We start from the raw sequence: 14,875 nt of genomic DNA on the forward strand, positions 1-14,875 counted from the left end.
ACCACGGCTTCTCACTACTGACAGCTGAACTGGATAATTCTGGGCTAGGGACAGCTGTCCTGTGCATTATCGGTGTGTTTAGCATCATCTCTGGCTTCCACCCACTAGATGCTGGTAGCACCCAACTGCCCCCTTTCTAACAACCAAAATTGTCCCTGGATATTGCCAAAATGGCCCCTGGTTTTGCAGTGAAGCTTCAGATCCCTTAAAGGCTGACTCCATGTGCAGGAGGAGGGGACAGTCCTGACTAGAGCTTGCTTTTTGATGAGTGGTGGCCAAGCCACACACTACAGCACCAGCAAAGTCCCGGGTCCAACCAGCAACACTGCAGATGAACAAGCTGAGGCCGGTGCAGGCCCACTGCCAAGTGGGAAAGCCATGGGGACATTCAGCTTTCTCTAGATTGTGGCAATGGAGTCCTCCACACGCAGTACATCAGACAGAAGAGTCAAAAGATGTGCTCTGCAACTGACACTTGAGATCAGTGTTTTCAAAATTATTCCTTATTGTTCCTTATTGGGCTTGGGATGGAGGAGGGTGGGGGCGTTTTTGCCTATTTATTTATTGTTTTAGAACAAACCTCTAAAGCAAAATGGACAGCCAACAGTAAGAAAGTCTGACTCCGGGGGCCCACTCATCATCATTAGCTTCCCAAAATATTATTGCTGGGATATGGCTGTTTATGGCAAAGAGAGCTGCTTTTTACAGGAAGGAATGCCAAAAATGTGTATTCTGATGACTCATTAAGAATGAGGGCAGGCCCTTAGGGATGCTTTCTATTTTAAAGAAAAATCAACAGATTTCAAGCAGAATACATTTTTACCCCAAAATATTTTACCCAAGGAAATGGTTTTGGGCTTCCTTCTCAAGCAGCCCTTCTTCAGACTGGGGGCCCCTCCCAGGACCCTGATCTGCAGCCTCACTTATTTAGGACCAGATGCCACATCACTTGCCCCAAATTTTATAATGACCTGATTGTAAGGCATTGGAAAATTAATACATATTCTCCATCGGCCATAAAAGCAGGGGCGGGGCGGGGGGGAACCCAGAAAACTCCATTTTTACTTGATTCCATTTTCCACTGGTGGTGGTTTAGTTGCTAAGTTGTGTCCGATTTTTGCGACCCCGTGGACTGTAGCCTGCCGGGCTCCTCTGTCCGTGGGATTCTTCAGGCAAGAATAACAGGGTGGGTTGCCATTTCCGTCTCCAGGAGTTCTTCCCAACCCAGGAATTAAACCCAGGTCTCCTGCATTGGAGGCAGATCCTTTACTGACTGAGCTCCGAAGGAAGCCCCAATTTCCTCTAGAATTCCTTGATGACTCAGACAGTAAAGAATTCACCTGCAGTGCAGGAGACCCAGGTTGGATCTGTGGGTTGGGAAGATCCCCTGGAGAAGGGAATGGCTACCCACTCCAGGATTCTTGTCTGGAGAATTCCATGGACATAGGAGCCTTGCAGGCTACAGTCCATGGGGTCACGAAGAGTCAGACACGACTGAGCGACTTCACTTTTATCAAGTCCACAAGGACAGGGCCTTGGTCTCTCATGTTCACTGATTTATCCCGAGTGCTTTGATCACTGCCTGGCCCATGAATGGAAGGTAGTATGTGTTGAAGGAACAAGTATATACTGAATCCCTGTACACGGTATTAGAAAAACAAGAGTAAATAATTTGTGGTTCTTGCCCTCCTGGGGTTGACAGCCTCTTGGGGAAACTCCATACAAACAAGATAAAAGGGCGGCCTCTTGAACTGCTCTAACTGAGATCTAAGAAAAGAGGCTGGAGAAAGAGCAAATTAAGGGAAGTCTCACACCAGAAACAAAATAACTTCTGTGGCTTGTGACGGTGGCAATCATATCAACAAGTCATTAATATTTACCCCTTACTACGGGCCAGGCTTTGCTCCCAGGGCTGACCATGTTTAACCCATGAGCCCGTCCTAACAACCCCACAGGGTGATATGTCGATTACCTTCCTTCTAGAGAAGTGGAAACTGAGGCAGAGGGAGGTTCAGAGAATTCTTGAGGGCACCGAACTAGTTAGGGGCAGACCTGGCATGGAATACAGGTGGCTGGTCGCCAGACTCAGCACTTTGAACCACGACACACCTTCTTCATGGCTAAAGATCACAGAAATAAGAGCAGGAAAACAACCGCTGCAGACGTGGAGTATCTGTGTTATAAGGAGTTCCTATATCCTGTGATAAACCGCAATGGAAAAGAATACGAAAAAGGATATAGAGATAGTTGTAACTGAATCATTGTGCTGTACAGCAGAAATTAACACAACCCTGCAAATCAACTAAACTTTAATAAATTTAAAAAAAATAATAAGGATTTATAGAAACTAGCAAACTCCTCAGGCCCCAGTGGGTGTTTGAGCAAAGAGACAAGAACAGACAGTCACTGCCTGAGTCCCGTACGATCTCTGCAATCCTCCACCTGCCAGCAAGAGCTCTGGTCTCTCCTCAGGGCTTTGGGATGAAATTACTGACATGAGATGTGGGAATGAGAATGCTCACAGGAAAACCTAGTGGAACTAGAACAAACAATATTTCTAAAAGTCTGAAAATGGATTTGAAATATCTGATAAAAGTTAGTGGGGAAATAGTGTTAAGAATCTGATTCTTAAGCTATAATATGTGTGTTAGTCGCTCAGTCATGTCCGACTGTGACCCCATGGACTGTAGCCCGCCAGGCTCCTCTGTCCATGGTATTCTCCAGGCAAAAATACTGGGGTGGGTAGCCATTCTCTTCTCCAGGGGAGTTTCCTGACCCAAGGATCGAATCCGGGTTTCCAGATTATTTACCATCTGAGCCACCCGGGAAGCCCTAAACTATAATATTGTACATCAACTATACCTCAATAAAAAATTTATTTTAAAGATTATGATTCTTTAATAAATCTTTTTTTAAAAACCTAGTCCTTGATAAAAATTTCTAGTCCTTAAAAATAGAAAAGAAAAAAGTGCTCTTAAAATCTTCTACCTGCAGAAGACTATCATAATTTAGGAGACTGTTTTGGCATGGGGTGGGAGCAGAGCACAGGCGGTGTTTTTCTAAATTATGCAGCTCCTTCTCTCCACGGGAAGAGACAGAAAGCCATCTGGGAGCAGACCTCTGGTCTCCAGGGACTCCTTGGAGCACACCTGAGGTAGGTTATGAAAATAAGAGGCTAGGAGACAGGTGGAGAAGTCTTAACAAAACCTGCATGTGGAAGGGGTCCTGTCTTTCTCGAAGTATTCAGTGTGCGTGGGGATCGAGTGGGGTTGGGTGAAGTGATGTGTATATAAGGGTCCCAGCCCTCCTGGGAGAAATGCCCAGCCCCACAGTTAGGGAAGCCTATTGAGAGATGGCATGGAGTAGCCGTAATTAGGGTCCCCGGCAGGAAACGCCCCTTCCTGTTCAAAGAGGAAAGTCTGGCCTAGCCATGTGAGGCCACCCTAGACCCCTGGGTGGTTTTGAGAGACCTGGTCACTGTCACTGAGACTCTGAGTCCTGCAGGACCCAACTTAGCTCAGTTTGGGGGAAAAGAAGCATAAAATGGAGCAAAAAATCCAAACTCTGTTGGAGCTAGTGGGGTCACTGCTGCAGCTGGTGGGGCCTGTTGCATCAAGGGCACCACGCAGCGGCCTGCAGGGACCTGTGACCAGGCCACGGTGCCAACTGCCCAGACGGCCCAGCCAGGCTCCACCCCCTGTCCCCACCCCAACACCTGGCACTTGAACGCGGGACTAGCCCCATCTGAACTTCATAATATGACACCAAAGTTTCAGATCCCTTTTATCACCGTGCAACTCAACTGCTTTTCTTTTCCTGCTCAAAACCATGCTAATCATGCTAATTCTGTTTCGGGAAAAATCCCCCCAAAACAAAGAACCATAAGGTTCAGGTCTCCCCTATGGGATTTTTGATTTGTTTGGTTTTTTCTACCTATGGGCTTTTTTGTTGTTGTTCTTATTTAAATGGAGCACTTTAAAAAGTCTTTCTTTTGTTACCTGTAACAGATCTTCACTGAGGACTTCTGTTTTCTCGGCCCTGTGGGAAAAATTCAAAGTTCAGAGTTAGACGTCTGGAAATAAAAAGCAACCCATGAAACTGAGTAATTAGTATCCTGGCGTTTAAAACACAACAGGTAGAAATGAATGATCACAAGGGGGGAATTTTTACCAGTTTTTATATTAGAGGGTGACTTTAGCAAAGCCACAAAGAAACAAACAAATGAAAGTCTGCAGAAACTAGTAACCCTCAAGACCAAATGATTGAGATCAGTGGTTCTCAAACTTGGGCATGCACAGACCCAGCAAGCGGGGGTGGGGGAGGAGGTGTGGCCTTAAAATGCCATAGTCCAGAATTGTAGTGAGATCCTGAGTTTGTAACAAGCCCCTCCCTGCCCAGAACTCCCTGGCAGGAGGCCTGTAGACCACACTTTGAGAAAAGACTGCTCTGGAGAAAATTAAACTTTAGTTCTTAAAATGATCACTTCTGAGTTTCACAGCGAACAAGTGTGCCACAGATCCAGAAAGGTTACGCAATCATACACACAGGGTAACAACACTTAAGTCTTCCTTCCTTCAGCTATCTCATCTTTACTTTCAAAAGAGACAAAATAGTTTCACCCTTATCTATGCTTCAGAACTCCTGCTGACCTTTCTAGAGGACTGATACAGCAGCTGACAATCAGCAGAGAATGTGAGCTGCTGGAACCTCACGTGCCAGGCCACCATCTTTTTCCAAGAAGATTTTTCTCTGCAGTCCGAAACAGCAGCATTGGTGGTATTCCCAGAGTCACTACAAATCACTACATTCTGGACTTCTGGTTCAAATAGTGATTTAAGCCCAATCATTTAACATCCCTACCAAATTCCCATTGAAACAAACTGGGACATTTTTAAAGGAAAATGAAAAAAAAAAAAAAATCAGTTCTGATCACGCTGTAGGAGGGAGGAGGCAAGACCACTGATGAATCAGAAAATTGGAAGCCTTTTTATAAGATACACTGCAGAACGGAAGGCTGAATGACCTTGGTCTTCCCCATGTACCAACACAAGAGAAGGAGAAGGCATCTGGCCAGAAAAACCGGTGGGATCCCCAAGAATGACCGCAAAACACTGCTAGGCTCAGAAGGGCACTAGATGCAAGGAGGATGGTGGCCCACAACCCCAATCCCACGCTTGGGAGATGGCACATCACGCGAAACCCAGCCATTGGCACGGAGAGCTCCAGTATCAGTCATCAACAGCAGTGCCCCAGTTAACCTGGAGATGCCTACAGGAGTGGCTCACTTGTGGTTTCTGCAGGAAACTAGAACTCTGACCTGATTCAATCCTCCCAGGTCCAGAGGAGCAGAGCCTGGAGATCAGGCCAAGGCCCCAGGTTCCCAAAGAGGCCAACTCAACTCTATGAACAAGTTCTGGAAGCAGCCGGCCAAAATACGTCATCCTAGCCCTCGCTTGGCACGCATGGTGCCAGGCATTGCTGAAGCGCCAAACATAGGTAGTCATGCCAGTTAGGGAAGTGGAGCAGGACCCCAGCTGACTATGATCTCAAGCAAGCGGCCTCGGAGAGAAGCCTGTGAGTCGGCCTCGCAGGGACAAACCTGGCATGAGACCACCATAGCTTCACCATTCATCCCAGCCTTGCCGCTCCTCGAGCAAAATATCACCTCAAGACAATGTAGCTTTCATTTGTCTTCACTGGCCAGAACCCAGAGTTCTGGATAGGGCCCTGGACGACTCTGAGAGCATGCTGATATCTCCTTCTCGAAGTATAAGTAGAGAAAAGTATATGCAGAGAAAAGTATATGCAGAGTATATCTCCTTCTCTAAGTATATGCAGAGAAAAGTCCCAAGGCCTATTAAAATATTCATAAGTTCAAAAGAGAAGATTCAGAGCATATATGTCTACTTATGAAACAAAATTTTAAAAATAGAAGAGGAAAACTTAAGTTTAAAACTCCCATTGTGGTACAGATGGCCAATGGGCACATGAAAAGAGGCTCAACATTGCTAATTATTAGAGAAATACAAATCAAAATGACAATATAGTACACTTCACTGGTCAGAACGGCCAGCAGTAAAAAGCCTATAAATAATTTATGTGGGAGAGGTTATGGGAAAAAGGGAACCCTTCTATATTGTTGGTGAAGTGAAGTTAAAGTCGCTGAGTCATGTCCGACTCTTTGTGACCACATGGACTATACAGTCCATGGAATTCTCCAGGCCTGAATACTGGAATGGGTAGCCATTCCCTTCTCTAAGGGATCAAACCTGGATGGGAACCAGGTCTCCTGCATTGCAGGAGGATTCTTTACCAGCTGAGCCACACAGGTTAATTATACTGTTGGTAGGAATGTACATTGGTGCAGTCACCATGGAAAACAGTATGGAGTTTCCTCCTTAAAAAAAACTAAACGTAGAGTTATTGTATGACCTGGCAACTCCATTCTTCAGCATATATTCCAAACAAAATTATAACTCAAAAAGATACATGGACTCCAATATTCACTGCAGTCATGTCCGACTCTTTGCGACCCCATGAATCGCAGCACGCCAGGCCTCCCTGTCCATCACCAACTCCCGAGTTCACTCAGACTCACGTCCATCGAGTCAGTGATGCCATCCAGCCATCTCATCCTCTGTTGTGCCTTCTCCTCCTGCCCCCAATCCCTCCCAGCATCAGAGTCTTTTCCAATGAGTCAGCTCTTCGCATGAGGTGGCCAAAGTACTGGAGTTTCAGCTTTAGCATCATTCCTTCCAAAGAAATCCCAGGGCTGATCTCCTTGCAGTCCAAGGGACTCTCAAGAGTCTTCTCCAACACCACAGTTCAAAAGCATCAATTCTTCAGCGCTCAGCCTTCTTCACAGTCCAACTCTCACATCCATACACGACCACAGGAAAAACCATAGCCTTGACTAGACAAACCTTTGTTGGCACAGTAATGTCTCTGCTTTTGAATATGCTATCTAGGTTGGTCATAACTTTCCTTCCAAGGAGTAAGTGTCTTTTAATTTCATGGCTGCAGTCACAATCTGTAGTGATTTTGGAGCCCAGAAAAATAAAGTCTGACACTGTTTCCACCGTTTCCCCATCTATTTCTCATGAAGTGATGGGACTGGATGCCATGATCTTCGTTTTCTGAATGTTGAGCTTTAAGCCAACTTTTTCACTCTCCACTTGCACTTTCATCAAGAGGCTTTTGAGTTCCTCTTCACTTTCTGCCATAAGGGTGGTGTCAGCTGCAGATCTGAGGTTATTGATGATATTTCTCCCGGCAATCTTGATTCCAGCTTGTGTTTCTTCCAGTCCAGCGTTTCTCATGATGTACTCTGCATAGAAGTTAAATAAACAGGGTGACAATATACAGCCTTGACGAACTCCTTTTCCTATTTGGAACCAGTCTGTTGTTCCATGTCCAGTTCTAACTCTTGCTTCCTGACCTGCATACAAATTTCTCAAGAGGCAGATCAGGTGGTCTGGTATTCCCATCTCTTTCAGAATTTTCCACAGTTTACTGTGATCCACACAGTCAAAGGCTTTGGCATAGTCAATAAAGCAAAAATAGATGCTTTTCTGGAACTCTCTTGCTTTTTCCATGATCCAGCGGATGTTGGAAATTTGATCTCTGGTTCCTCTGCCCTTTCTAAAACCAGCTTGAACATCAGGAAGTTCATGGTTCACATATTGCTGAAGCCTGGCTTGGAGAATTTTGAGCATTACTTTACTAGCGTGTGAGATGAGTGCAATTGTGTGGTGGTAGTTTGAGCATTCTTTGGCATTGCCTTTCTTTGGGATTGGAATGAAAACTGACCTTTTCCAGTCCTGTGGCCACTGCTGAGTTTTCCAAATTTGCTGGCATATTGAGTGCAGCACTTTCACAGCATCATCTTTCAGGATTTGGAATAGCTAAACTGGAATTCCATCACCTCCATTAGCTTTGTTCGTAGTGATGCTTTCTAAGGCCCACTTGACTTCACATTCCAGGATGTCTGGCTCTAGGTCAGTGATCACACCATTGTGATTATCTGGGTCGTGAAGATATTTTTTGTACAGTTCTTCTGTGTAATCTTGCCATCTCTTCTTAATATCTTCTGCTTCTGTTAGGTCCATACCATTTCTGTCCTTTATCGAGCCATCTTTGCATGAAATGTTCCTTTGGTATCTCTGATTTTCTTGAAGAGATCCCTAGTCTTTCCCATTCTGTTGTTTTCCTCTATTTCTTTGCATTGATTGCTGAAGAAGGCTTTCTTATCTCTTCTTGCTATTCTTTGGAACTCTGCATTCAGATGTTTGTATCTTTCCTTTTCTCCTTTGCTTTTCGCTTCTCTTCTTTTCACAGCTATCTGTAAGGCCTCCCCAGACAGCCATTTTGCTTTTTTGCATTTCTTTTCCATGGGAATGGTCTTGATCCCTGTCTCCTGTACAATGTCACGAACCTTATTCCATAGTTCATCAGGCACTCTATCTATCAGATCTAGACCCTTAAATCTATTTCTCACTTCCACTGTATAATCATAAGGGATTTGATTTAGGTCATACCTGAATGGTCTAGTGGTTTTCCCTATTTTCTTCAATTTAAGTCTGAATTTGGCAATAAGAATACTTCAATTTAAAAAATAATTAATAAGATAAAATTCCAGTGCGGGTGTTTAGTAGGTATGAGAGAGTTAGTAACAGCTCAGTGGTTTGAGAGAATAAACTATGCATCTTGTCCCTGCTGCTTGTTCAGTGACCTCACATTGGTAACTTGAAATGAATTAAAAAAAAAAAATCAAATACAATACAAACAAATACACATAATACAAATCAGGGTTGTTTTTTTTTTTTTTTTGAGAGTCAGCTACATGAGCATAGCACTGCTATAGCCACAAAGAAAATAAAGCTAATGTAAAAAGAAAACAAGAATTAACTTCAGAAAAATCAAAAGTCTATTGGCAAGACAGTCCTAGTTTACTTCTATGCTTTGATGCAAATAACTGATTGAACATAGTATTATATATATCAAATAGCAATATATGCAAAAGTTGTAATGTAACTGTATTGGAAGGATGGGAAAGCAGAAGTAGAGAGCCCTAAACCCTCATTTATCATAACAGGAAGTCAATAAATAATACCTAAACTTGATAACTCAAAAGACAGTGGTTTATATATATTATCTATAAATATAGATAGGAGTTAATGCCAAAATAAACAGCACAAATTTGAAAGCAGTTGCCTCTTCAGTTAGGGAATCTCAACTGGAAAGTGCAGTGAGTGAGGAGAGAATCCACTGTAATTTGTGCATAAGCCTTTTCCTGTTATTGAGTTTTAAAATTACAACAAATTTCAAAAAAAAAAAAAGCACTTTTTTAAACAGTTGAAAAGTAACAATAGTTCGTTACTTTTTTCAGCAACATGCTTGATATGGTTTCAAGCGATGTATAAACTTAAGTGAAGCATAACTGTAAAGTGATGGGTCCAACTGCCAATCTGTACAAAAGAACATCAGAACACAGACATTAGAGTATCTGAAATACAAGGCAAATTGGTATATTTGTTGTCCTTTCTTCAAACTGACAACTGTGATCCTTTCCTTTAAATTTAGAGGCATTTTACTTGCAAAGGTATCTACAGACCGAAAAACACACGGAACATACTACATGAAAATGTTAACAGACAGCTTAAAGATGAGTTTATCCTCTGTTTTCCTCCTTTGTGGACACTCGGTATACCACACTGATGAAGCGAACTTTAGAAAGAGATCCAGTGCATCTTCTCAATCAGATTTTTGTGTTCAATGAAATTAATTAAAATTGCCTATAAGCAGGAAAGATTATTTCCCCCCTAGCTTTACTGAAGTATAATTGACAAAACTCCATATATTTAAAGTATACAATGTGATGATTTGATTTACACACACAATGTGAAGTGGTTAATGAACACATCCCATTACCTTTTTTTGTTATAGTTGTGAGAATGCTTGAGATCCACTCTCAGCAGATGTCAAGTATGTATTATTAAGTATAGTGACCATGCTGTAGTGAAGGTGAAAGTCACTCACTCATGTCTGACTCTTTGCGACCCCATGGACTATATAGTCCATGGAATTCTGCAGGCCAGAATACTGGAGTGGGTAGCCTTACCCTTCTCCAGGGGATCTTCCCAATACAGGGATCGAACCCAGGTCTCCTGCATTGCAGGCAGATTCTTTACCAACTGAGTGAGAGCCCCAGAATTTATTCATCTTATAATTGAGGGCATTTACCTTCTGACTAGTATCCCCACCATTTCCCTGATGCCCCATTCCCTGGTAACCACCACTCTGTTTCTTTGAGTTCAAATTTATTTAAGACTTCACATATAATTGAGATCATACAGTATGGGTCTTTCTCTGGTTTATTTCACTTAGCATAAAGTCCTTCTGGTTCATCCACGTGTTGCGAATGGCAGGATTTCCCCATTTCCTTCTTTCTCATGGCTGAATAATGTTCCTGTGTGCCTGTGTGTATGCAACTTCTTTATCTGTTCATCCATCACTGATAGACACTTTGTTTTTACACCTTAGTTATTGTACCTATGCTACAATGAGCCTGGACGTGTAACTATCTCTTAGAAATACTGATTTCACTTCTTTTGGATATACACCCAGAAACAGGATTCCTGCATCATATGGTACTTCTTTTTTTGAGGAACCTCCATACTGTTTTATTTAATGGCTATACCAATTTACACCACCGACAGTGTAAAAGGGTTTCAGTTGCATTTTGGCCATATGGAAAAATGCCTTCATTGGATAAATGTCTGTTTAGATCTTTTGACCATTTTTTAATCAGGTTATTTGTTTTTTTGTTGTTGTTTGATACTAACTCCTTATCACCAGTCCATTCTGAAGGAGATCAGCCCTGGGATTTCTTTGGAAGGAATGATGCTAAAGCTGAAACTCCAGTACTTTGGCCACCTCATGCGAAAAGTTGACTCATTGGAAAAGACTGTGATGCTGGGAGGGATTGGGGGCAGGAGGAGAAGAGGACAACAGAGGATGAGACGGCTGGATGGCATCACTGACTCGATGGATGTGAGTCTGAGTGAACTCTGTGAGTTGGTGATGGACAGGGAGGCCTGGCATGCTGTGATTCATGGGGTTGCAAAGAGTTGGACACGACTGAGTGACTGAACTGAACTGAACTCCTTATCAGATAGATGGTTTGCAAATATTTTCTCTCATTCCAAAAGTTGCCTTTCCATTTTGTAGATTGTTTCCTTAGCTGGGCTGAAGTTTTTTAATTTGATGTAGTCCCACTTGTTTATTTTCAGTTTTGTTGCCAGTGTTTTGAGTGTTATACATATGAAATTATTGCCAAGACCAATATCAAGTAGCTTTCCCCTCATTTTCTTCTAGGACCTCTATGGTTTCAGGTCTTGTATTTAAGTCTTCAATCCATTTCAAGTTAACTTTTGTGAGTGGTGTAAGGTAGGAGTCCAGTTTAATTTTTTTGCATATGGATATGTGTATTTCCCAACAGCATTTCAAACAGACCATCATTTCCCTACTGTGCATTCCTGGCGCCCTTGTCAAAGACTAGGTAACTGTACACGTGTGGGTTTATTTTGGGTCTCTTTATTTCAGTCTGTTGGTCTATGTGTCTGTTCTTACCCCAGTGTCATACTGCTTTGATTACTGTAGCTTCATAATATAGTTTGAAATCAGGAAATGTGATGCCTCTAGGTTTGTTCCTGCTCAGTAGTACTTCAGCTATTTCAAGGTCTTTTGTGGTTCCATATGAATTTTAGGATTGTTTTTTTCTACTTCTGTGAAAAATGCCATTGGAATTTGGATGGGACTATACTGAATCTTTGGATTGCTTTGAGTAGTATAGAATTTTAACAATACTAATTCTTCCAATCCATGAATATGGGTTATCTAGGAAAGACTACTTCTACTAAAAAAAATTTTTTTTAATATAAATTTATTTATTTTAATTGGAGGCTAATTACTTTACAATATTGTATTGGTTTTGCCATACAGCAACATGAATCTGCCACGGGTGCACATGTGTTCCCCATCCTGAACCCCCTGAAAGACTACTTCTAAATCACAACTATAGAATGTAATATACAAAGTAGGATGCCTCCCTCTCACAGAAACTCCCCAGTGGACAGTGCTATCCCCATCTTAACTTTAGGGAACTACCAATGTTTCCACCTCCCCCCATATGTGGTCCAAATGACCTGACCTCCCTCATCACTGTGACCAGTCCAAGACTCAGCCCTTTCTATGCTGAAGTGCTTTGAAACATTCATCTTTACCACAGATGTGGAATTTTTACCCTAAAAAAAGTTTGGCGATTAGCATTTAGAGTACTGTCCAAGGACCCCATTTAAAAGCCATTTACCTAAGCCAAAGAAACTTAGTTTTACTGAGACTGAATTTATCAAGACAAAGTGATCCAATTATAAAAATAATACTTGCTAAATCAGATTGTTTTCAATCAAGCATTTTGCTACACAGACCTAAACTCTTTGCATATGAGGGTTGTTTCTTTTTTTTTTCCTGCTTTGTCTGGCCCTTCCTTGTGTCCAGTGTTCCATGCTTGAAAACACACTTGATGTTTCCTGTCTGTAACTGGAAAAACAATACAGAGCAGGAAGGTACCTCCCACTCGCCATTTTACTCTGGGGGTTGTTTTTTCCTATGCAAGCTGCTGCACAATTTCTCTAGTCATTCAGACAAGGCTTTCATCAGGCACGATTTTTAATTTACTTATCACTTTCTGATAAAGCATAAGATTTCCCTCTTCTAATTCCCAAAGTCTAAAAGCAGCCACACTGTGTGGGCCATAATGTAGTCACCTTTTCCAGAAAAGCTCACGTGAGGAAAAGGGCCAAAGGAAGATTTCCAATTGGCCTTGATAATTTCCACCTCTAACCGTGGACTGATTTCTGGAGGAGTTTCTGCCATCACTACACTCAATCCCAGATGTTGCTAGCATATCATGAACTGCCATTCTACTTCCTGGGGAACAGACATCAGCTTAAAGCACGTACCATGGGAGCCATGGACATAAATGCTCAAGTCCACACCTTCAATGCACACTGTGATCTTCCAAGCACTTATCGAGCGTTACTGACCTCATCCCAGCACGACAGAACGCTCCCTGGGGGCGGGGACCAGGTGATCTTAGCATCAACCCTTCCCCAGCACTTCGCTTAGCCCCTGCCTGTCACACAGAAAGCACTTGAATGTGTGTGTACTTAATCGTATTATGACTCTTTGTGACCCAATGAACTGTAGTCTGCCAGGCTCCTCTGTGCCAGGCAAGAATACTGGATTGGGTTGCCATTTCTTCCTCCAGGGGATCTTTCTGACCCAGGGATCAAACCTGCATCTCCTACACTTCAGGTGGATTCTTTACCACTAAGCCATCGCGGAACCCCAAACGCTTAGTAAATATATACTGAATGAATGAATGACAAAGTGACTGTCACAATGACAGAGAAAGAGATGCAATAAAGAATATTCCAGATTTCAAAAGAGATAGCGAGGAAAACACTCAGTCACACTAAGGCAGAAAAACAGCCACACATAAATACAGATTTGCCTTCCACTGTAAAATCCACAATGACTATAATTAAAATGTGATACTTTCTTCTGAAATTCATCTTTCTTTCATGAAAAAAAAAAAAAAAACACCGTAAACCATCCCTATGACCAGGGTTCAGCAAACTATGGCCTATAGGTCAAAACACACCAGTTCACCGAATATTTTTGTATGGACAGCAAGCTAAAAAGAGTTTCTATTTTTCAATGGTTGAAAGAACTCAAAAGAGCAATAAACAATATTTTATCACATGTGAAAATTATGAAATTCAGGTTTCGGTGTGCACAAGTCAAGGTTTCTTAGGGCGTGGCCTGGCTGATCTGTTGATGTATTATCTATGGTTGCATTCATTACAGCAACAGAACTGAATTGCTGCAACAGAGACCGTGTGGTCTGCAGAGCTCAGAACACCAGCTGGCGGTTCACAGGAAAAGTTTGCTGACCCGGGGGCTGCGGCAGTGATGGTTACAGCGTGTGGTGCAAACCACGCCCACAGGCTTTTGAGAACCACTTTGCAGACTGGTATGTGAGGCTGGTCTGGAGGTGTATTTTCTCCACCTCGTGTTCGAGAAGCAGCTGCTAAAATGAATGTGGGTTGCTGGCTCTGACAATATCGTTCAAAAGTGGAGGCACAGCCCAGGGCTGGTCATGCGGTGACAATGAAAAATCAGAAATTAAGCTTCCGCTCCGCCTACCCACTTCCACCCACCCATGTCCCTCCCAAAACGTGTATTATAACAATGATTTTCTCCTCGATTTCTGCTTGTAAACAGATTGCAGGATGAGAAATAAATACAATTGTCTGGTCAGGCATCTCACTTTTTCTGGAAAGACTGGATAATAAATATTTTAGGCTTGCAGGCCACATCGTCTCTGCTGCAATTACTCAGCACTGCCATATAACACAAAAGCAGCCAGGGACAACATAAAAATGAATGAACCCGGCTGGGTTCCAATAAACTTTATTCATGGACACTGAAATTTGAATTCACACAATCTTCATATGTCAGGAAATATTATTCTTCTTTTGATTTTTTTTCAACCATTTAAAAATGCAAAAACCATCGTGAGCCTGCTGCAGCTGGATTTGGTCCACAGGCCACAGTTTGCTGACTCCTGATCCATGTACAAGTGAAATACGGTTTCCCATGAAACTCCAATCCTTTTTAATCGCTTCCAAATTCTTCTGACTTTGAAGGGGGATTTCTGCACTTTCCCAACTTGCATTTCAGACACTGGCTTTTCAGGACACCATTAGATTATTCCTCTTTGGTCCCTTCAGCCACTCTGAGGGCTCAT

The 14,875-nt window shown here is 42.6% G+C and overlaps 1 protein-coding gene across 6 annotated transcripts in view; it reads right to left on the reverse strand.

Moving 5' to 3' along the window:
* ARHGAP17 (Rho GTPase activating protein 17) overlaps positions 1 to 14,875 on the reverse strand; it is a 100,050-nt gene that overhangs the window by 52,690 nt on the left and 32,485 nt on the right. For 5 of the 6 annotated variants that reach the window (XR_011564050.1, XM_070779827.1, XM_070779830.1 and 2 more), the window contains exon 2: positions 3,999 to 4,038. Coding sequence is in view for 4 of the 6 variants with exons in the window: in XM_070779827.1 (XP_070635928.1) it covers positions 3,999 to 4,038 (40 nt within the window). In the remaining 2 variants the exon portion in view is untranslated. The other variant, XM_070779831.1, reaches the window with a different exon arrangement.

The sequence above is a fragment of the Bos indicus genome, chromosome 25 (assembly GCF_029378745.1).
Source record: "Bos indicus isolate NIAB-ARS_2022 breed Sahiwal x Tharparkar chromosome 25, NIAB-ARS_B.indTharparkar_mat_pri_1.0, whole genome shotgun sequence".
Lineage (NCBI taxonomy): Eukaryota > Metazoa > Chordata > Mammalia > Artiodactyla > Bovidae > Bos > Bos indicus.